The following is a 21,781-nucleotide window of genomic DNA, read 5'->3' as shown; positions in this document are numbered from 1 at the left end:
ACACACATAAAGTGTTAAGAATCTTTCATAAAATAGAATATCTATGAAACACAGAGCATTGAAAGTAGTGTCTCATTGATGGGTTAGTACATTAACATTCATTATACTGCTTTGTTCTATTGATCTCTTCAGTAGTTCCAGAGCACATCAATTAATATACTGAAATACAAAATCAAAAGTACCTTTTTACACAGTGATTTCACACTTGAAGCCATATAAATTTGTTCTACTTAGATGTCATATCTTATAGTATTTAGTGGATTGTCACAAGTTTATGTTACTAAATTATGCTCAACTAAATGTCCTCCTTCATTCTATCCTTTTGCAAAAGTAAAGTCAACATGATTGGAATGATTCAAAGAAGAAATAAAGCATTTGTTTCCTATGCACCACTTCTAAGAAGGCTGAAGCTGAGACATATTTGTCCCCATCATTTTTTTTTTTTTGAGTAGGTAAGAAATTGGTTGGGAAAGTAATTATTCTAGTGCTTAGTTTTCATATGTGTGAGGACTATTTAGAACGTTAAGAAATAGAGAAGACATTCAAGAAAAAACATATATAAAAAAGTAAGATATACGAACAGCTATGTTTTTTGGATCTGGACTTTCAGTTTATTACCAGAATTTTTATTTTAAGCTATAGTATTTATAAGCTATCAATATCAATAAAATATTTATCAAAAATCCATTTTAAATTTACCTTCCTATATTAACTTTAATAAAATACCATATATCAATTTTAAAACACATCTAGTTTTTAGTCAAACAAGGCTAACAAAATGAGACTCCAGGACAAGAATTCCACAAACCTCAGTTTTCCACAGAAAAAGCACTTTAAATTTTCCTGTGGGTAGAATGTAGGAAGCAATAAAAGAAATGTTCCAGTTGATTTTAACTGGAATAAGTTCAAAAAGACTCTCATATTATTTGGACTTTATACACCATGAAATACCTTGTATTGTTATAAATTGCTACATCTCTAAAAATAATGCATATTAAGGTTCTTACTGCTCATTAAGGACTCAAGTGTGTCGAACAGTGAATACTGAAATATTCCATCATTTGTAACAATGACTGCACAGTAAATCCTATAACCTATAAAAATGGAACTTACCTTAAAAAGTGTCACAGTGATTTCAATGTTTTCAGGAACAGGCCATACAACAACACCACGGTAAGGATTTTTTATTCCAGGCTGCCAGCTATGAGCCTACCAAAAAAAACAAAATGTCTTCAACTTGAAGTACAGAAAATGCAATATTAATAATTTGCAAAGATATATTGACCCTATTTAACTATCCATTAGATCTATTTCCCTAAAACAAAAATGATTAGTCAAATAGAACTTTTCAAGCATCAAACTTGGACCATGACAGTTGGTGGCTCAGATGATAAAGAATCTGCCTGCAGTGCAGGAGACCTGGGTTCAATCCCTTGGTCAGCAAGATCTCCTAGAGGAGGAAATAGCCACCTACTCTAGTATTCTTGCCTGGAGAATTCCATGGATAGAGGAGCCTGGTGGGCTACAGTACACAGGGTTGCAAATAGTTGGACAAAACTGAGCAACTAACACTTACTCATGACAGTTATATCACATGTAAGCTACAGATTACTATCTGTAAACAAACATTTACCCTCTCCTACACACACACACATGCAAATAGAAAAATGAGAGCATCATATTTTCAAAAGCTATTTCAAATTTAAGAAAAATCTTCTCAGGAGAAATATTTTAAAAATTATTTTGTGATCTCAGAACTTAAAGGCAAATTCAAACAGGTGGGGAAACAATAGAAATAGTGACAAACTTTATTTTCTTGGACTCCAAAATAACTGTGGACAGTGACTGAAGCCATGAAATTAAAACACACTTGTTGCTTGAAAGAAAAGCAATGACAAACCTAGACAGTGTTTTAAAAAGCAGAGACATTACTTTGCCTACAAAGGTCCATTTAGTCAAAGCGTAAAGCGTCTGTCTACAATGCGGGAGACCCAGGTTCAATCCCTGGGGTGGGAAGATCCCCTGGAGAGGGAAATGGCAATCCACTCCAGTACTTTTGTCTGGAAAATCCCATGGACAGAGAAGCCTGGTAGGCTACAGTCCATGGGGTCGCAAAGAGTCGGACACGACTGAGCGACTTCACTTCTTCGTCTTCATGGTTTTTCCAGTAGTCATGTACGGATATGAGAGCTGGACAATAAAAAAAGGCTGAGCGCTGAAGAATTGATGCCTTCAAACTGTGGTGCTGGAGAATACTCTTGAGAGTCCCTTGGACAGCAAGGAGATCAAACTAGTCAATCTTAAAGGAAATCAACCCTGAATACTTATTGGAAGGACTGATGCTGAAACTGAAGCTCTAATACTTTGGCCACCTGATGCGAATAGCCAACTAATTGGAAAAGACCTCAATGCTAAGAAAGATTGAGAGCAGAAAGAGAAGGGGTTGACAGAGGATGAGATATTGGATGGCATCATCAACTCCATGACTCTGAGCAAACTCCAGGAGACAATGAAGTACACAGAAGCCTAGCATGCTGCAGTCCATGGGATTGCAAAGAGTTGGACACAGCTTGAGCAATTTAACAACAACAAATCAGAGAAAAGTAGCCTTGAGAAGGTGACAAGAACAGACCACAGGAGGCGAATCAGATCATTTAAACATGGGAAGAGTTTTCTAGGGAGATGGACCAGCAACTGGAAAGGTGCTGAAGCAGTCAGATAACAACAAGGCCAGTGTGACTGGGGCAGAGTGGTTAAAGAGAAGAGCAGCAGAAGACAAGACTAGGGAAATCATGGAGGGTCCAGTCATACAAGGTTCGAGTAGGCCATCCAAAGATTCTGGTAATTTGAGAGAGATGAGAAGCCACTGGAGGATTTTAACAGAAGAATGATGATCCAAGTTGCATTTTTTTAGCTCTAGCAAATCTATTCAGAATAGACTCCAGATGTTTGAGCAAACTCCAGGAGAAACAGTGAAGGACAGGGGAGCCTGGCGTGCTGCAGTCCATGGGGTCGCAAAGAGCTGGACATGACTGAGTGACTGAACAACAACAACCAGGTGTAAGAGAGGAAACAGGGAGACAATAAAGAAGCTATGCAATAATCCCAAGGAGAGTTGACGGTGAATTGGCTTAGGGTGGTATAAAAGTGGTATGAAATGATCAGATTTATTTTTATTTATTTTTTTATTTTTAAGACAGAATCAATAAGATTTTCTGTCTGACTGTATGAAAGAAAGTAGCCAAGGATGACTGTATGGCTTTTGCCCTTGAGCAAGTACAAAATAGGAATTGCTATTAACAGATAAAACTGCAGAAGGATCAGGTTTGGAAAATCAGATTAGAAACGTGATTTTATACACATTAAATCTAAGGTGTCTATTAGATATTCAAGTGTAGCTGTTTAACTAGGCAGCTGGATATACCTGCCTGGAGTTATAAATTTGGGAATCATCAGCATACAGGTGATACTTAAAGCTTAAGGGTGGATGTAATCCCAAGGGAGTGACAGGAGGGAGGAAGGGAAACAGAGAGAGAGGGAGAAAATAAAGGTTCAAGAACTGAACTTTGGAGCACAACAATAACAGGTCCAGGAAATGTGGAGGAATCAGTAAAGAAAGGTCAGTAAATAGAAGGAAAACCAGAGGCAAGTGGTTATTCTGAAAGTCTAGTGGAGAAAATATTTTAAGGAGACATGAACAATTATCTGTGCCAAATCTTGGTAACAGGTCAAGAGGATGAGGTCTGGAAAATGATCCCTGGATTTAACAAAGCCAAAGCCATTACTGACTTCACAAGAGCTGTTTCAGTGGAGTGGTGAGGGTAGGTAAACACCTGACTGGATCAGCATGGGTTCAAGAAAGAATAGGAAGATAGACACTGAAGCTAGCAAGCACATTCAACTTCTCTGGGCTATTTTGCTGAAAGAGAAAGAGAGAAATAGGTTAGTGCTAGTCTGAGAAATATTGTCAGGCCAGAATTTTTTAAGACAGAAATATTTTTAGGGTGATGGGAAACACTCAGTTGAAAGGGAAATTTTAATGATGCAGAAGAGAAATAATTGCTAGAGTCATGTCTTTAACAGTATGAAAGGAGACAGACTGGCTTGTGCTGGGAGCACAGATCATTCTTCAGTAATAATAGAAAAGAAGTTAGAGTACTTGAGTGCAGACGCATGTCAGGGAGCAGGTTTAACACACCTGAGAGGATATCTGAGGACACTGAGACACAGACTTGACCAAGACCACACAGCAAGCAAGTGGCAGAAACTGGATTTGAATCCAGGAAGTGGAACTGAGAAGTGATCAAGATCACAGAAACGTACGTCCATGTAAATCTTATCATAGCTTGTTGGTTAAAACACCAGCAGAATATTGTAAGTCAACTATACTTAATAAAAAATAGAGACTTAGCACACCACAGCCAGTGGTAAAGAACGGAGTTTTGTTGATTAAAAAACGTCTCCAGAGATTCTTCTATTCCCCTGCCTTATTTCTATGCCTGTTGACAGTCCTAGAAAACAACCCCACAGAGTAAACAATCTGAATTTTGAAAAGTAAATTGCTGCCATCTTAGATAATCTCTAATTAGAACTCCTCTCTATATAGTCTACATACTTAATTCTGAAGATTTGTGACAACTGTAATTCTCATGTACTCTAATAACAGATCAAGCTATTTCTCTAGTCTCTTCAAACTTCCCATAATTATATTTTCATAGTCTCCCCATACATTGAAAAAGACTATAATAATTGAATTTTTCTTATTAGCGACAATAGAAAAGATAGTATTTGAACAATTCTGAATTTTAAAAAGTACCATCAAAGAATTTTAGACCTGAAAATATCCTTAGGAAATCTAATCAGGTACAGATAATGAAACTGAAGCAATAAAGAGTAAATGGCTTGCCTGAACCCATAATAACAATCTGTAGGAGAACCAGCTCCATGATTTTCAAGTTCAGGGTTCTTCACCCAACCAACATTACAGCCAGCTCTATTTCTGATTCACACAGTAGTCAAGAAAATAGTCTTCAATCCCTAAGGTCTTAACATTTATATGCATGAGAAAGAGATCAAAAGTGTGAGAAGCAGGGAATGTGGAAACCAACAAACAACTGGGTAGAATTAGAAGACAGTGATATTAAGTAATTACCTAATGCTGGTCCTCTAAATGATCTCTTTCAATTCTCAGTCTAGGATCAGGAAATGGTAATTAGACTGCTGAACAAACAAAACTACTATCTGCTTAACAAACTAAAATCTTTTTTCTTTTTTTTAAATAAAAAGAGATAGAAGGGTGCTAGTTCCCAAGTTGCTGGTATGCCGCCTTTCTATCCAGCAACTCTCCCCAGTGAGAGAAAAGGTCCACCTAAGTCAGCTCTGGCTTTCTGATGGTCTTTGTAGTGACTATACAAACTAGCTATGTTAAGACACAGTAACAATATCAATTAGTCCAGCTTAGTATCTGATAATGTCAGCTTCATAATGTCAGCTAATTATTATGTATTAGAAAAAGAATGAAAAGTCTAACACAGGCAACTAAAAACAGCTGTGGTACTAAACACCTAATTGTACAGATCCATGGAGACAGTACTTTAGGTTCTTAGGAACTTTATTTTTAAAAAGTACCTCATGTTGGCAATCATCAGCACTACAGGAATCCTGATCAGTTTTTGATCAGAGTAATAGAAAAGATTTCCCTAGAAAATAATTCAGTATAAAACACATACAGCTATTTAGCTCCTTAATATAGTCCAGAAAGGCAGGCTATTTCATTATTTGCCATCATCCTAGTACAGTTAATGGTAGAAAGGATGAAGCCATATTCACTTCCACTCATATAAATTGCTTCACCTTTTAATCATATCAGAGATCCTTTAGCAAAGGCAGACCTAGGGAAAAGGTAACATTTATCAATTTTGAGTACCGACTCTATAAGATGCCTTATTTTCAAATTATTTCATATCATACCTTATGTAAAAGACCTAAACCTAATATGGAACTAAATACAGATATGTAACTAAAAAACCTAATATGGAACTAAATATTCACTTGTTACTTCTGAAATTTTTCACTGAATAAATATAACTATCATTTAGTTTTTAAATTGATGATTTTCAATTTATAAAACTTCATCTACGCATACGTTTAGGATGTCACATGTAAAGCTGTCTTAGAGCTGCCCACATCATGGTCTTAGTCAAAGAGCCACCACTACACCCATCCCTTCATGATACCACAGCATATTGTTAAAGGCTATACAGGTGCACACTGCTATATTAAAAATGCATAGCCAGACCTGGTTTGGGTCATTTCGGGAGAAGGGCACTGCAGTGGCCCCGGGGCACCCACACAGGGGCGTCCTGGGACCATTGTAAAAAATAAATAAAATAAAATAAAATAAAAATGCATAGCCAACAAGGACTTAATATATATAGCACAGGGAACTCTGTTCAGTGTTACATGGCAGTCTTGATGGGAAGGGAGTTTGGGAGAGAATGGATACATGTATACGTATGACTAAGTCCCTTTGCTGTCCACTTGAAACTATCATAATGTTGTTAATCAGCCATACTTCAATACAAAATAAAAAGTTTAAAACAACAACAACAAAAATACAGCTTATAGCAAGGAAGTAGAAGTGATAATGCCATCCAAAAGCTGGTGAGGACTTTCAAGCTCTTCTTTCCCTTTGGAATTCTCCCATCTCTGTGACTTTAAATTCCTAGTTTGAAAACTAGGTTTAAGGCAACAGACTACTCTGCCATAACTTTTCTTGTCTATTACAATTTTCCTGCTTCCTTTGTCCAACACTATACTGAAAAATAATTTATTTAAGCATATACAATTCAACTGCTGCCCAAAAATATCTTTGCTATAAATGCCATGACTTGAAGATAAGAGGTAGGAAAACTGCCTATTGTGATAATTACCCATGGTAATTATTTTGTAATTATTCTCTCAATAAAAAATGATTCTGCAATGGGTTCTTTTATATTTAATTACAAAAATAGACATGTATCCAAAGAAAGTGAGCAAAACACTGAGAACTAAACTTTATATCAAATAAGGCAATGTGCCTTATCATTTTTCTGTCTAATCTGTTATCTGGGTATCAGTTATAAGTTTCAATCCACCAATATAAAAAAGGTAGATAACCAACCATACTTCAATAAAATAATTTTTAAAAGGTAGATATATTCAGAAACAGGCAAGATAAATATTAAGCTATACACAAGACCAAAGAGAATGAATTACTGTGTAGTTTAAACTCTTTCCAGAAACAAACCTAAAAGTAAAAACCAGACTATTTTCTGCCCAATGGTTGTAGAGATCTATTTTCCCTGTAAGTGATTTCAATGGGACTTAGCAGCAAATAATGTGTATTTCAGGACTTCCATGGTGGCTCAGATGGTAAAGTGTCTGTCTACAATGCGGGAGACCTGGGTTCGATCCCTGGGTCGGGAAGATTCCCTGGAGAAGGAAATGGCAACCCACTCCACTACTCTTGCCTAGAAAATCCCATGGATGGAGGAGCCTGGTACAGGCTACTGCCCATGGGGTCGCAAAGAGCCGGACACGACTGAGCGACTTCACTTTTTTTTAATGTGTATTTCAAAGGAAAAATGTCAGAAACAGAAGAGTGTTTCAAATGAAAACAATGGTTCTACTCTTTGGATTTAATATAACTGATAGTTAATTTTAAAAAACAATAGCTAGGGACAAGCTAGCTTTTTTTTTTTTTTTTTTTTAAGAATTCCAAAATGCCATGGATCTCAAGCTCCTCAAAGTTTTTCTAAAAAGTAATTTGTTTAATTTTCACATAATATCATAATCATTTCTTTTATAGCTTCTGGAACTGCTTTTTACATCCTTATTCAGCTGTTGTATACAATGTATAAAAACAGCATTTCACACATACATGAATGTATATTATGTAAATTTCAGGCAGATTCTTTACCACTGAGCCATCAGGGAATCCTGTAAGCTTATTATAGCATATGGGCTTCCCTGATGGCTCAATGGTAAAGAATCCACCTGCAATGCAGGAGACTCGAGTTTGATCCCTGGGTCAGGAAGATCCCCTGGAGAAGGAAATGGCAAACCACTTTAGTACTCTTGCCTGGGAAATCCCATGGACAGAGGAACCTGTGGGGCTACAGTCCATGGGGTCTCAAAGAGCTGGACATCACTAGAGTGACTAAATAACAACAATAATATGCTTAATACATTGTGAGTTCTCATAACTTTTCAAAAGTACATCTATAATGTTTCAAGGGAAACATACAATGATTCTAAAATATCCAGAAGGGATCTGAAATATTAGGAGCATCACAACTGGAAAATAAGTCCAATAAACCAATACAATATTGTAAAGTAATTAGCCTCTAATTAAAATAAATAAGTTTAATTAAAAAAAAAAGAAATAGTTCCTTCTAGAAAATATTGTATTCTGAGAAAAATCAACCTGTACCTCATATGTTTGCATTTCACCATTTAGATTTGATCAAAATTTAATATGATGTAAAAAAGAATCTGGACCTAAAAGTTATCTGACTTTAAAAATGCAATTAAATTAAAAGTATACTTAATTTCAACTATGAATATTCTGAATTGACTTTTAATCTAAAGCATTTCATTATGTTTCATAATGTTTTAAGAAAACAATTAGTATCTAGTTACTACAAGAGGGAAATCACTTTTTGTTGACAGCTAAAAACATTTAGGGTCTAATGTTTATAGTTATAGTCAGGTTCCACTATCATACTTACTGGATGACCTAATATTGTTCCTTTCCATAAAACCTTAAGACCCACTCAGAAAAACTGATAGAAGACCCTAAGTCTATTTTCAGAATCCTTTCTCATGCGTAAATAGATAAGAAAATATTACAGATCCAAAATACCCTGTATCCAAACTACATATGTATGCTTTGGAGAAGATGCTATTCATTAGGTGAAGCAACTGGACCTTTCCTCTATTGCTGGGGGGGTACGCTGAAAGTTAAAACTGTACCTATCCTATTGCCCAGTGATTCTAGTCCTAGTTATTTGTGGAAGAGAAAATGTTTGTCCCCCAAAATACTTGTACTGCTGCTGCTGCTGCTGAGTCACTTCAGTTGTGTCCAACTCTGTGCAACCCCATAGACGGCAGCCCACGAGGCTCCCCCGTCCCTGGGATTCTCCAGGCAAGAACACTGGAGTGGGTTGCCATTTCCTTCTCCAATGCATGAAAGTGAAAAGTGAAAGTGAAGTCGCTCAGTTGAGCCCAACTCTTCAGGACCCCATGGACTGCAGCCCACCGGGCTCCTCCATCCATGGGATATTCCAGGCAAGAGTACTGGAGTGGGGTGCCATCGCCTTCTCTGAAATACTTTTACAGTAATGTTTAAAAGAAATTTAGTCAGAATAGTGAATATTCAGAATACTCACTAGAAACAAGCCATACTTTCATCAACAGATGTATAATCAAACTGCAATATATTCACCTGATAGAATAATACTCAGCAAAGAAAAAAATTAACTACCAGTATTCACAAATTTTTTAATTCTGAAATTTAATTAAAATTTAATTTCAGGTAAAATAAATGAATTTTTTCTTTACATAAATCTACTTACATAGAAACCAACAGTCAATAAACATGCTTGTAATTATTGTGTGCCTATAAACACATGCTCAATCTTACTTGTCTGTAGACTGGAATTTTAAAAATATCTAAAATTGTTATTGAACATTTAAAAATTCTGCTCCACTCCCCCACAAAGCCATAAGAACAAAAGATTAAAACTTCTGAAAAACCCAACCCCTTCTCTTCTGTAACCTAGCAAATGGACTCAGATAACTCATCATTAATTATGTGTGCCCTAACTCCATCTTCTTAGAAGCTGAATAAAGTAATTCTAGATATAATTTTTAAGTGATCTTTATTTACTCATTAGTTCATGATATTCTAGCACAGAGATGTTAAATAACTATTATGTTATTTAAGACCACCAAATCCAAAATCAAAACTCAGGTATCTGGCTCCTGTTTAGAACTATAATACCAAGATTACATACAGTACCTAATCAATCATTTTAGTAAAGCAGATTATAAGAATAACCCAAAATATCAAAAAATATTTAAAAATATTCTTCACTGGGGCCAGCTTAATAATTAGATCAAAAGTTACATTCAACATTTGGGTAAGAAATTTAGAAAACAGACAAACCTTGGAAGACTTCCTTCGGCTTCTTCTTGTCCAAACTACCACCAGTTTATCTGGTTGCCTGCCAAACAGGAAAGATTAAGTAAAATTTATCTTAAGTCAATAAAATTTAGTTTTAGCACCTTTAAAAGAACAAAAATGTCACCTGCTTTAGATTACATGGAGTGGTTACACTAACAATAAAGCTCTATAAATTATTCAAATATGGTAGATGCACAATATAGACATAATCTAATTTAAATGACTAATATTTCATCCACATGTTTTTCTAAAAATACTTTACCAAGTAAATTCATTGGGACAAACCAAGTAAAATAAAATACTTAGACTATTTTTTAAAAAAGCACATATATATCTCTCATCTAAAACTATATTTCCAACACATTATCACTTTAGAGAAAATAAGCATAAAAATAATATTTCCAAAATAATTTAAATCTGTGGTTTACACTACTCTTGCATATCTGTATCTTATGAACAATGCTTAATGATTTTCAAAATCATTTTATAATCAATCATCTCAACTATCTTCAAGAATATAATACAGTACTGAAAAATAGGCAAGTACATTCTGGCAAGAAGCCCAGGGTACACTGGGTTTTTCCCTAGTGGCACAATGGTAAAGAACCTGCCTGCAATGCAAAAGACTGCCTACAATGCAGGAGATGTGGGTTTCATCGTTGGGAAGATCCCTCAGAGAAGGAAATGGCAACCCACTCTAGTATGCTTGCCTGAGAAATCCCATGGACAGAGAAGCCTGGTGAGCTACAGTCCATGGGGTAGCAAAGAGTTGGACATGACTGTGCAACTAAACCGCCACAACCATATTCTGGAAAAGTTAAAAAAAACTCATCAAAAGCTCTGGCAGAAACAAGACTGAAATATAGGTCTTTCCAACCTGAGATGCTGGGAGCAGCAGCCAGATGCAGAAATTCTAAGTTACAGATGAAACAGAAGAAAGTTTCCATGAAACATCAGTGTTCATCTAAGGATATGAACCAACGGAGAAACAAAACCGTGTTTAACACAGAGAGAAACAGAACAGGACAAAGACATGGAGATGGGTGGTGGGGTACATATAGCAACATGATAAACAGAGCTGGGCAGAGGGTATGGATCAATGCTGGCAGCTTAACAGTAAAGGGACTGAGTAACCAAACAGTTAAGCCACCCTGTTTGAAGGCATTGGTGGCTTGCTGGAACACTTATCCAAGATTACTACAGTGATCTTTCCACTATGTTCTTATCTCCACATCTCCAGCCCAACCTCAACTTTTAATTATACTTCTGCAATACTACTTTAGAATTGGTACAAAAGTCTTACTTTTTTTTTTTTTTTTTACTATTCTAATAGGGCTCTTATACTGAAGGTACAACAAACTGGCACTTGAAAGTTGAATTTGACAGATTTGACCTAAATAGTGTTCCCTTATTTTAAGCTTAAATTAAACTTTAGAATACATTTCTTGGGACTTCCCTGGTGGTCTAGTGGGTAAGACTCCGTGCTCCCAATGCAAAGGGCTCAGGTTCAGTCCCTGGTGAGGAAACTAGAATCCACATGCATGCCACAATGAAGACCTAGCTCAACCTAAATAAACATTTTTAAAAATTTCTACTTAAATGCCTTCAAACAAGTTCCGTGCTATCAAGATTACTAAAGCCTCCAACACTATCAACTTCTTTCCACCTGACCAGCTTCATTCTTCAGATGATCTACATAGTCCCTGTATATATTTGACCCTTCGACATCACAGCATGCAAGATAGCATCCATATTCCTGACTGTGGTTTATAAGGCACCTCATCACCTGACTCTGATTTGCCAGCTGCAAAACCTACAAATACCTCAAAGGCATCTTGCTTTCCAACCAATCCCTGAACATTTATTCAATCTCTTCCCATCTTTGCATGTTTAAAATCTTTTTTTCTTTAACTTCCTCTTTTCTCTTTTTCTATCTGATAAACGCTTAATTCATCACTTTCTCTACGAAAACCTGACCGTTTCTCATTTCATTCCCACTTTAACCCATATCTTCAACCTCAGGCAAAGTTAATTTGCTTCTTCTACCTGTATTTCCATTAACACTCTAAACACCTCTATTTTAATATGCTATATGCCCTGTATTATGGGCTCAGCTGGTGGCTCAGATGGTAAAGAATCTGCCTGCAATGCGGGAAACCAAGGTTCGATTCCTGGGTTGGGAAGATCCCCTGGAGAAGGGAATGGCCACACACTCCAATAATTCAAAATCATAAGCAGATGATATCACTCTAATGGCAGGAACTAAAGAGCTTCTTGATGAGGGTGAAAAGGAAGAGTGAAAAAGCTGGCTTAAAACTCAACATTTTCAAAAAATTAAGCTCATAGCATCAGTTCCATCACTTTATGGCAAATAGATGAGGAAAAAATGGAAATAGTGACAATCTATTCTCTTGGGCTCCAAAATCAATGTGCACAGTCACTACAGCCAGGAAATTAAAAGATGTTTACTTCCTGGAAGAAAAGCTATAGCAAACCTAGACAGGATATTAAAAAGCAGAGACATCACTTTGCCAACAAAGGTCCATATAGTCAAAGCTATGGTTTTTCCAGTAGTCATGTACAGATGTGAGAGTTGGACCATAAAAAAGGCTGAGTACCAAAGAACGGATGCCTTCAAATTGTGGTGCTGGAAAAGTCTCTTGAGAGTCCCCTGGACAGGGAGGAGACCAAACAAGTCAATCCTAAAGGAAATCAACCCTGAATATTCATTGGGAAGGACTGATGCTGAAGCTGAAACTCCAATACTTTGGCCACCTGATGCGAAGAACCAACTCATTGGAAAAGACCCTGATGCTGGGAAAGATTGGAGGCAGGAGAAGGGGACGACAGAGGATGAGATGGTTGAATGGCATCACTGATGCAACGGACTGATGCAATGAGTTTAAGTAGGCTCCAGGAGTTGGTGATGGACAGGGAAGCCTGGCGTGCTGCAGTTCACGGGGTTGCAAAGAGCTGGACAAGACTGAGCAACTGAACTGAACTGCACTGCAAAGAGCCGATTCATTGGAAAAGACCCTGACGCTGGGAAAGATTGAAGGCAAAGAAGCGGGCAGCATGGATGGATGGTTAGATAACATCACTGACTCAATGGACCTGAGTTTGAGCAAATTCCAGGAGATAGTGAAGGACAGAGAAGCCTGGTGTGCTGCAGTCCGTGGGGTCTCAAAGAGTAGGACATGGCTGAGCGACTGAACAGCAGTACAACAACAACCCACTCCAATATTCTTGCCTGGAGAATTCCAATGACAGAGGAGCCTAGTAGACTACAGTCCAAGGGGTTGCAAAGAGTTGGACACAACTGAGTGACTAACAGTTTTCTCTTTTTCACTTCATGCTTTCTATTACATTATTTGTTATTATTTCTATCTCCTCCACCTGATTGTATTCCTTTGTCAACCATATCTTATTTATTTTTCTATTTCTAGCAACTAATAAGAATCTGGTACAAAGCTGAGGCTCTATGTACATTCACTACTAAATGAGAGAATCTGCAGCTTATTTGAGCTTTGCAGGCATCTTCACCTTGGATGCACATTGGAACCTCTTGGGAAGCTTTTTTAATATTGATATCTAGGTTCCACTGCTAGAGAATCACATTTAAATGTCAGGCCTGGTATGTAGACTTTTAAAAATTTCACAGTTGATTGTTATGCCCAGCTAAGGTCAAAAACCATTCTTTTGCAGGGAGAGTAGTAAGCAATCCCCACACTCCTGATTTGAAATAGTGAGGCGTGATGCTGTGATGGCAACAAGGGTGACCCCCTTCCCGATATCATCCTAGTGCTACCTGCACTGCTTGCTGCCTCCTTCCAACCTGGCCTCCTAGCACTTTCCTCTCCTCCACCCATTCTGATCTCATGTTTCAGAATATGGAAGCCTCTTACTGTAAAATAAGAAAGTCAGGAAGGGTGGTCTCCTAACCTACATCCCTGAAGTCCCAAGAATGTAAATAGAACATAAGTTACTTATTTGAGAATGCCCCCAGAGATGAATAAACTTTTTTGTGATTCCAAGTTATGTCCAATGGCAACCCACTCCAGTATTCTTGCCTGGAGAATTCCATGGACAGAGGAGCCTGGTGGGCTACAATCTACTGGGACGCAGAGAGTCAGAGATGACTGAGCAACACACACACACACACACACAAGAAATCAGCTCCCTTTACATTATCAGGGACAAAGTAACACAGAATGTTTAAAATAAAGAGCTGTGCTGTGAGTTACTGTTCTTACAGAGGAATATCAATAACCACACAACTGGTTGACCACAATTAATATTTTAAGCATCTATGCTGTACTAGAAAAGAACCATCAAATATTTACTTATGTGCTCACAAGAGGCCAGGGATAGAGCAACTGTGAGAGTTTTATCCAACTACCAAAGAAACTATAATTATACAACTTTCTATCAGTAAAGTCAGGACAACCTGATATAGCTCTGTCTTAGAGAGAATTCAACAATCAAATATTTAAAATTTCTACCCCATTCCCTAAGTGATCAGGTAGCCCTGCACATAATACATATACAGACATATAAACACACATGCATATATTCATATATAGGTATTTACACATAAGAATATTTTATATACATACACATAAAATGTACATATAGACACACTGCCTATGAGTTCCACTGCAAAATTTGAAGCCTCTGGTGGGCTTACTCAGGGAAGAAAACTTTACATTTAAAAATAAGGAATGTTGTCTTCCTGGAAATTATATTACACAGGTTACTGATTCTCTAAGAGAGGTTTTCCTTTAATAAAATGTCCTTTTTGTCCCTCTCAAGGTGGAATGCATCAAAATTTGAGGAATAAAGACACTGAAGATCCTCTGTGCCTCATAATAATTGTACCTAATTATCATTTCAAAAAGTAGCTAATAATCCATATAAACAGCAAGAAAACTGTGGCTAAATTCCAGTCACTCAAGGTTTTGCTCTCTCCCCATGTTCCCTTTTCCCAAACTTCCAGGGCTATATTTCTCTTATATTCATGTATATCTTTCTATTTTCTCCACATGAAACCTCAAAATGTGTGACTTTTATTGATTTACTCCTATCTGTTCCATGGCTTAGCCTAGCTTCCTGGAATAACATATTCTTGATAAAAATATACTGATAAATTATGTCAAATCAATCTATGTAGAGGAGTCTATAAAGAATAAATAAAGCCAAACTTCATGAATTTAAATTTTTAAAAAAAAGGATTTCCCTGGCAGTCCAGTGGTTAAGACTTTGAGCTTCCACTGAAGTGGGTGTGGGTTTGATCCTTGGGCAGGGAACTAAGACCCCACATGCTGTGCAGCATGGCTAAAAAGTAAATGAATGAATAAATAATAAAATAAAAATTTACCTTCTATCCTACCCTCAAAATCCTTAAAAAGCAACAAGTTCCATCTGAAGGTGGCAAGACTTAATCTCAACACTGTGATCCTGATGCTAACTTCTGGAGAGGAGGAAGAACAGTAGGAAAATGGAAGTGGAAGAAGGAAAAGATATCAGAGCTACAATGAACCAGTTTGTAAAGCAATAAACTATCTTTCTTTTGTCTGCAAGTTGTGGGCCCCCCTCTTTGCCACTGCTGCTGCTGCTAAGTCACTTCAGTCGTGTCCAACTCTGTGCAACCCCATAGACGGCAGCCCACCAGGCTCCCCTGTCCCTGGGATTCTCCAGGCAAGAACACTGGAGTGGGTTGCCATGTCCTTCTCCAATGCATGAAAGTGAAAAGTGAAAGTGAAGTCGCTCAGTCATGTCCGACCCTTAGCATGGACTGCAGCCTACCAGGCTCCTTCGTCCATGGGATTTTCCAGGCAAGAGTACTGGAGTGGGGTGCCATTGCCTTCTCCTCTTTGCCACTAGTGATCTATAACACTGTCTATCCAAGTAAATTTAAAGAAAAACATTCCTGTCTTAAATTTAGACTCCTGTATTCATTTCCATTCTTATGTGTGTCACTTATGCAAGGTAAGACTGAAAAAGCTGTAAGAAAAATTCCAAAACCATCACATGAAAACCAGTCTCATCACTTTTCAGAATCACAATAAGCATCAACAAGTATTTTATTGAATGTTTATTACATTCCTGTCACTGTGCTGAGTAACGGAGATACAAAGGCAAAGGAAGACAAGCCTTGATCCTCTGGAAGCTTACAGTCTTGGTGGTGTGTGAAAGTCACTCAGTCGTGTCCAGCTCTTTGCAACCCCAAGCACTGTACAGTCCATGGAATTCTCCAGGCCAGAATATTGGAGTGCGTAGCCTTTCCCTTCTCCAGGGGATCTTCCCAACCCAGGAACCAAACCCAGGTCTCCCGCATTGCAGGCAGACTTTTTACCAGCTGAGCCAAAAGGGAAGCCCAAGAATACTGGAGTAGGTAGCCTATCCCTTCTCCAGTGGATCTTCCTGACCCAGGAATCAAACCAGGGTCTCCTGCATTGCAGGCGGATTCTTTACCAATTGAGCTATCAGGGAAGCCCACAGGCTACTGGAGACACAAACAATTAAGCCAACCACCTAACTGCAGGCACAACCTTGGGGAAGTACTAGGAGACAGAAAGACCTTATACAAAAAAGGATCCATTTAGAAATATCTCAGGAAATATGTACACTGACAAAAAGAACCTGCCCAACTGCTGAGATTGCCTAAACTGCTGAGATTGCCTAATTAAGAATTTCTAAAGAACAAATAAACAAAAATACATAATTTACAACATTTTAAAGTCCAACAAAAGATGAGTGACCAATCACAGTACATCCGTCTACTAGAATATTACAGACCTGGTAAAAATATTTTCTAAGAACGTTACAAGCATAGGGCAATGCTTGGGATATCATGTCAAATTTATTCAATAAATATTTATATTTTTGTCCTATACCATGTAATGAAGACACCAGGAAAAAATGTCTCCAAATGCTACCTGTGGTTATTATTAGGAACTAAAATTACATGTCATTTTAAGAATATACTTTTCTGTATTTTCTGCAATGAACTTATATTACTTCATGCTGGGGAATTATTTAAATGTGGGGGGAATTATTTAAATGTGGGGGGAATTTATTTAAAATAAAATAGCACTTTTAAGTTTGGAATTAAGTATCAACCAACAAAATTAAACAAATTAATATTTCAAATTTCATTGAATTTAAAGAGCTCTAAGCTGAATCAATCTGTTTTGCAAGTCATTTTAAGTGAAGGAGGTATATTCTTGAAGTTATCATAAATGTTCCTCAAGATCCGAGCTGGCTGTAGGCAAAATTTTGAAATACACCCTATTTGACTCTGACATCCTCCCCTCCTTTGCCTCTCCAATCCCTGGGGCATTCTTCCTTGAACCTGCAAAGTCAATATGGTGCTCCACTATAGGACCCAATAATAACAACATGACAAATGCTTTTCAGATCACTAGTGGTAACGAACCTGCCTGTCAATGTAGGAGACACAAGAGACATCAGTTCAATCCCTGCGTTGGGAAGATACCCTGGAGTAAGAAAAGGCAACCCACTCCAGTATTCTTGCCTGGAAAATTCCGTGAACAGAAAAGCCTATCAGGCTACAGTCCATGGGGCTGCAAAGAGTTGGATACGATTGAGAGACTAAACACACAAAATTCTATTCTACATCAATTATAATAAAATCCCCCTTTCTCTAGGATAAGTATCTTAGGAGGATGGTAAAAGGAAAGAAATCTGGGCAAACAATTTGTATTAATTTAGGAGATGTGAATTTGTAAAAGAAGGTTCATCAAAAACGACATAGTACAAAGAAAGAATACATACTACCCTTGAGATTGGGAAACTTGTTTTTCCTAGATATGGCATTTAGTGATCTTAGGAATATCTCTCCAATTTCTCTGAGCCTATTCTCTAATTTATCAATTGAAGAGACTGCACTACAACTTTAGTTAGTTCTAACACTATATAGTTCAGTGACTGTTTAAATGACTCAAACTGGTTAAATATTTCATGTTTTAAAATAAAATGAGAAAAGAGTCGGGTAAAGAATTTGTGGCATGGAGTGGGTTGCCATTTTCTTCAGTTAATAAATGAGTATGTACTCTCCCCACCAGCTGAATGGAGAGGACTCCAGAATGCAGAGGAAGGCAGAGCCGTAAGATAAAAGTTGTATGGGCTCCTGAAAGACCATGTGGAAGGCCAATCAACCTTCTCTAGACTGAAAAGTGAGAAAGAAATGAACTTTTATGTCAGACCACTTGGATTTGGGGGTGTGTCTGCTACAGTAACTCCTCAACAGTATCAAAAATTCAAAAGACACACATAAATAACAATAAAAAGTTGCTATCTTGTAGAAATGTACATTGTAAAGAGCTGAGACCAAATTTAACCTTTTTATGTCCTATTGGTTTTCATATATAAATGAAATCCATGTTTCCAAAGATAAATGACAGTTACACCTGAGAACTCAGTAGCTAATAATTATTCCTGTGAGCTTTTCCTAAATTAAAAATAAAGAGTCGTGAGTCTTTAGAACACAGAAAGTATAACATATTCTTCTCATCAAAGAATCCAGTATATGCTTACAATGAGAAAAAGAGAGCTCAATATTTTAACCCTGATGTTACTATGAAGAGGCACTTCACTAAATAACAAGGTTATTCCTTTTAGGGGAAGGGCTCTTAGCTATAACTGAACATTTCATGGTGGAATGCTGCGAATATTTAAACAAAAGGAGGGAAATTGTCTTATCACAGAAATACTCTAACTTAACTATTTCTCAAGTAATTATTTTTATCCTTCAGTAGGTACATCTGCCTCCTATTGTCCTATCACTGCCGTAGCTCCAGTTAATTATACTCCTTTATGCTTACTTCACAAGAGTTATTTAGCAAGCTGTAATAATTAATAGGAAAAAAATTCTATAAGACCCAGTACCCATACACAGGATGTAGGTTCTTTTCTGCAAAAATGAAGACAGTTCTAATAATAAAAGATACAACTCTGTCACTCAAAAATGTTTTTAAAAAATTATATTTGGCATCTTCCTACCATCTTTAAAATATTTTCACAGTGATTGCTTATGATTAAAAATATTTAACTGGTGATGCATATGGACTTCTGCTGACAGGGATTCTAAAACCTAAGTATCAGTATTTGGAAACAGTACCATCAAACTGAGGAAGTGCAGTCTGACATACTTGAGCTAAGTGTACTTTTTGAGAGGCCACCAAAAAACACACAAATGTGTATATATAATTTTTGTGTGCTATTCAACAGGATAAGAGGTTTATAATTTTTAATGTTTGAGAAAAATAGCATTATAATCATTCACTGCTGTATCATGTGTGTAACGCTGATCTTCCCAAATAATACTTCCTAATTTCTTGTTTTATAAAATCACCTATGATGCTTCCTTTAATATAGCATGTTACTTACTACCTCTGTCTTTCCATCCTGTTTAAAGAAGCCTCACATGTCACTCACATAAATATTAATATTTCCAAGTTATGTACCTGGTTCTCTGAAAAAGAGCTTAGTAGCGGGGAAAAAAAGGGCACATCACTCAGACAATGGTCCCAACTCTCCTAAATAATCATATTCACCATTTCTTCTCAACATACTCCTGTAGCTGCTGCAGTTTTGTGTTTGGATGATCACTTTTGCCTGTCTTGTTTCTATTTGACTTGAAGGTTAGATTTTAAAAAAATCATATGAAGGCAGACAGATCTGGGTATCCCTCCTTTGAGTTGTACCATCTAAGCCTCAAGACATTCCTCATCTATGAAATTAGAACCTCACAGGACCAATGTAAAGATCTGTTAAGATAACGTAAATAAAGTACTTAGTTTAGTGCCTGTCTCTCAGCAAATTGTCAGATAATGTTGGAAATCATCCCAAGTATACGCACAGAGCTTTCAAATAGCTTTGTACAGACTCCCTCTTAAATGTGAACAAACAAAGGATCATCTAAAGAAAGTTTCTAAAAGATAAGGAGCTAAAAGAGAAAAAAGAAACTTGAAAGAAACTGAAGACATTACATGAATACTCTTAGAAATATAAAAGATACTGTACTCATGAAATATATAAAATATAAAAAGAATATTTAAAGAATAGTAAAGAAATCTGAAAATTGTTTTCCTTTTTCATTTAGCAAAGTAAAAGTTGAAGAGTTAAGGTAAAATTAAGGAAATCTTCCAGATCTAGAATAAATAACAGAGACGTTAAGTGGGAGAGAAAAGACACAAAATTTAGATCAACCCAGAGGTTAAAAGGACTTCCCTGGTGGCTCAGACAGTAAAGCGTCTGCCTGCAATGCGGGAGACCCGAGTTTGATCCCTGGGTTGGGAAGATTCCCTGGAGAAGGAAATGGCAACCCACTCCAGTGCTCTTGCCTGGAAAATTGGTAGGCTCCTCAGTCCATGGGGTCGCAAAGAGTCGGACATGACTGAGCGACTTCACCTTCACTTTTCAGAGGTTAAAAGTCTGACTAATTCCCCAAGAGGACTATGAGAAGAGGTTGCAAGATGTCATCTATGCTACAGCCCTAGAAAGACACCATTCCAAAGTGGGTCAGGACATTAGAGGGCTCCAGGAGAAAAAGGAACTGATGAGTCACCAATGTTTAAGTGTTTTGAGAGGAATATTGATAGACTGACAGAAAAAAATTTGAAATAATATTTATAGATATGGAGGCTTCCCTGATGGCTGAGATGGTAAAGAATTTGCCTGCAATTTGGGAGACCCAGGTTTGATCCCGGGGTCAGGGAGATCCCCTGGAGTAGGAACTGGCAACCAACTCAGGTACTCTTGCCTGGAGAATTCCATGGACAAAGGAACCTGGAGGACTACACTCCATGAGGTCACAAAGAGTTGGACACGGCTGTGGGACTAACACTTAATAACAGATACATGAGAGGAAAGGGCAAAATGAAAAAAGGGCAAAAAAAATATTATGTCAAATTTTAACATAATAAAAATCTAAAGAAACAAAAGGTAATCATAATACCACAGGGCTCAACACAAACAATACTAAGTCATAACAATGATCTAGCTCTTCGAGAGCTGAATGGAGAACAGGAAGGATGGGGAAAGGGAAAGGTAAGTATGCTTCAGGGAGGAGGTGGTAGACAGCTAAATCCTCACCTACCTTATCAAGAAGCTAGCAGATAAAGTTTAAAATCAAAAAGGTTAAAAGAAAACCTTGAAAGTATGTTGTTGAACAATGAAATACCACTTATATACCTATCAGGAAGACTATAATCAAAAAGATAGACAATAAAAAGTTTTTATCATATCTTCAAGATAAGATAAAACCAAAACCCTTACACACTGCTGGTGGGATTGTAAATAGTAAAGCTACTGTGCAAAGAGAGAAGCAAAAGGCAAAGGAGAAAAGGAAAGATATAAGCATCTGAATGCAGAGTTCCAAAGAATAGCAAGAAGAGATAAGAAAGCCTTCCTCAGCAATCAATGCAAAGAAACAGAGGAAAACAACAGAATGGAAAAGACTAGAGATCTCTTCAAGAAAATTAGATACCAAGGGAACATTTCATGCAAAGATGGGCTCCATAAAGGACA

At 37.1% G+C, this 21,781-nt stretch overlaps 1 protein-coding gene across 16 annotated transcripts in view; it reads right to left on the bottom strand.

The window, feature by feature from the left end:
* The window catches only part of EHBP1 (EH domain binding protein 1), a 570,368-nt gene that overhangs the window by 291,271 nt on the left and 257,316 nt on the right, over positions 1-21,781 (bottom strand). For 14 of the 16 annotated variants that reach the window (XM_010863286.1, XM_010863288.1, XM_010863290.1 and 11 more), the window contains 2 exons: positions 10,211-10,268; positions 1,114-1,209 (listed from right to left, as the gene is read on the bottom strand). In XM_010863286.1, the coding sequence (XP_010861588.1) occupies positions 1,114-1,209; positions 10,211-10,268 (154 nt within the window). Of the gene's footprint in view, positions 1-1,113; positions 1,210-10,210; positions 10,269-21,781 lie in introns of those variants that run through there. The other 2 variants (XM_010863296.1, XM_010863297.1) reach the window with 1 other exon arrangement.

The sequence above is a fragment of the Bison bison genome, unplaced genomic scaffold (assembly GCF_000754665.1).
Source record: "Bison bison bison isolate TAMUID 2011002044 unplaced genomic scaffold, Bison_UMD1.0 scf7180017864489, whole genome shotgun sequence".
Taxonomy (NCBI): domain Eukaryota; kingdom Metazoa; phylum Chordata; class Mammalia; order Artiodactyla; family Bovidae; genus Bison; species Bison bison.
Note: the sequence above shows the minus strand (reverse complement) of the source record. Positions and strands in the feature narration are given on the sequence as shown.